At 64.1% G+C, this 1,462-nt stretch overlaps 1 protein-coding gene across 1 annotated transcript in view; it reads left to right on the plus strand.

Annotated features, from left to right (window-relative positions):
- The window catches only part of LOC121025195 (dynein heavy chain 17, axonemal-like), a gene marked incomplete at its 3' end in the record, with an annotated part of 8,355 nt that overhangs the window by 6,712 nt on the left and 181 nt on the right, over positions 1-1,462 (plus strand). The window contains exon 9 of the mRNA XM_040467644.1: positions 862-1,101. Coding sequence (XP_040323578.1) covers positions 862-1,101 — 240 coding nt within the window. The remainder of the gene's footprint in view (positions 1-861; positions 1,102-1,462) is intronic.

Raw genomic sequence — 1,462 nt, forward strand, 5'->3', positions numbered from 1 at the left:
CCTGGGCATAGTGAGAAGCAGAAGGTGGCGGCCAATATTACTCACATCGATAACATCGGAAGATTCTAAGCCAGCCAAGTGTTCAGCTGGCCGCCCACAGGATGGGTTCCCGTGCTATTAATTCAAGATCGTTTCCAAAGTAATAACACGGGGGACGCTCACAAGTTATTTTTAAAAAGGCAGAAACTGTATGAACCCAGTCTTCTAAAAGGAACATATACATATGTATGCATTTTTAATGCTTATTCATTTTTGAGAGAGAGAGGGAGAGGGGAGGGACAGGAAGAGGGGACAGAGGATCAGAAGAAGGCTGTGTGCTGACAGCCGACGCGGGGCTCGAACTCCGAAACCACCAGATCATGACCTGAGCCGAAGCCCGATGCGCAACCGGCTGAGCCCCCCCAGGCGCCCCACACGTATGCATGTTTATGTCTACACGCACACATGCACACACACGCGCGTTCACGTGAACCACCGACAAGTGTCCTTAAACACCCTTTTCTCTGGGTGGAGGGATGGCGGGGAGTTTTCTTCCGCGAGCGGGGACGGACTCCACCGTCAGGAAATCGCTGCGGGTTTTCCCCGAGCTTAGCCCGGTCTCCGAGCACAAGGTGCTCCGCTGTCCGCGGATGGGAGCACCTGCGGTCCCTGTCCCCGGGTTACTTGCCTCGGCCACCGTTCGGGGGACGCACGCTCACCCGTGTGTCGGCAAAGCACAACAGTCGCGGAGCAGGACTTCTGCCTGGGGTTCGCCCGAGGCCCCCGCAGCCCTCGTGGAGGGCACCTTCCTGGGTTTGGTGCCGGAGTGGCCGGGCCCCCGAGCCCGGTGTGAACGCCCGCCCCCCCCCCCCCCACGCCCAGGTCCTCAAGTCTCTCCACAAGACCTACCAGAACATGAAGAGGAAGCCGATCGCTGTGGACCTGGACCCCAAGGCAGTCACCTGTGACGAGCTCTTTGGGGTCATCAACCCGGCCACCAGGGAGTGGAAAGACGGTAGGAGGAGCCGGGTCCGGGCAGGCGGAGTGGAGGCGGGTCACCAGCAGGCGTCCCAGGGGCACCCCGGCCCTGCTCACCCACCCCGGCCCTGCTCACCCACCCCGGCCCTGCTCACCCCAGCCCGGCCCTGCTCACCCCAGCCCAGATCATCCACCCCGGCCCTGCTCACCCACCCCGGCCCTGCACACCCACCCCAGCCCTGCAAACCCACCCCGGCCCTGCTCACCCCAGCCCGGCCCTGCTCACCCCAGCCCAGATCATCCACCCCGGCCCTGCTCACCCACCCCGGCCCTGCACACCCACCCCAGCCCTGCAAACCCACCCCGGCCCTGCTCACCCCAGCCCGGCCCTGCTCACCCCAGCCCAGATCATCCACCCCGGCCCTGCTCACCCACCCCGGCCCTGCACACCCACCCCAGCCCTGCAAACCCACCCCGGCCCTGCTCACCCCAGCCCGGCCCTGCT

The sequence above is a fragment of the Herpailurus yagouaroundi genome, unplaced genomic scaffold (genome assembly GCF_014898765.1).
Source record: "Herpailurus yagouaroundi ecotype Mexico unplaced genomic scaffold, PumYag 67553, whole genome shotgun sequence".
In the NCBI taxonomy this organism is placed as follows: Eukaryota; Metazoa; Chordata; class Mammalia; order Carnivora; family Felidae; genus Herpailurus; species Herpailurus yagouaroundi.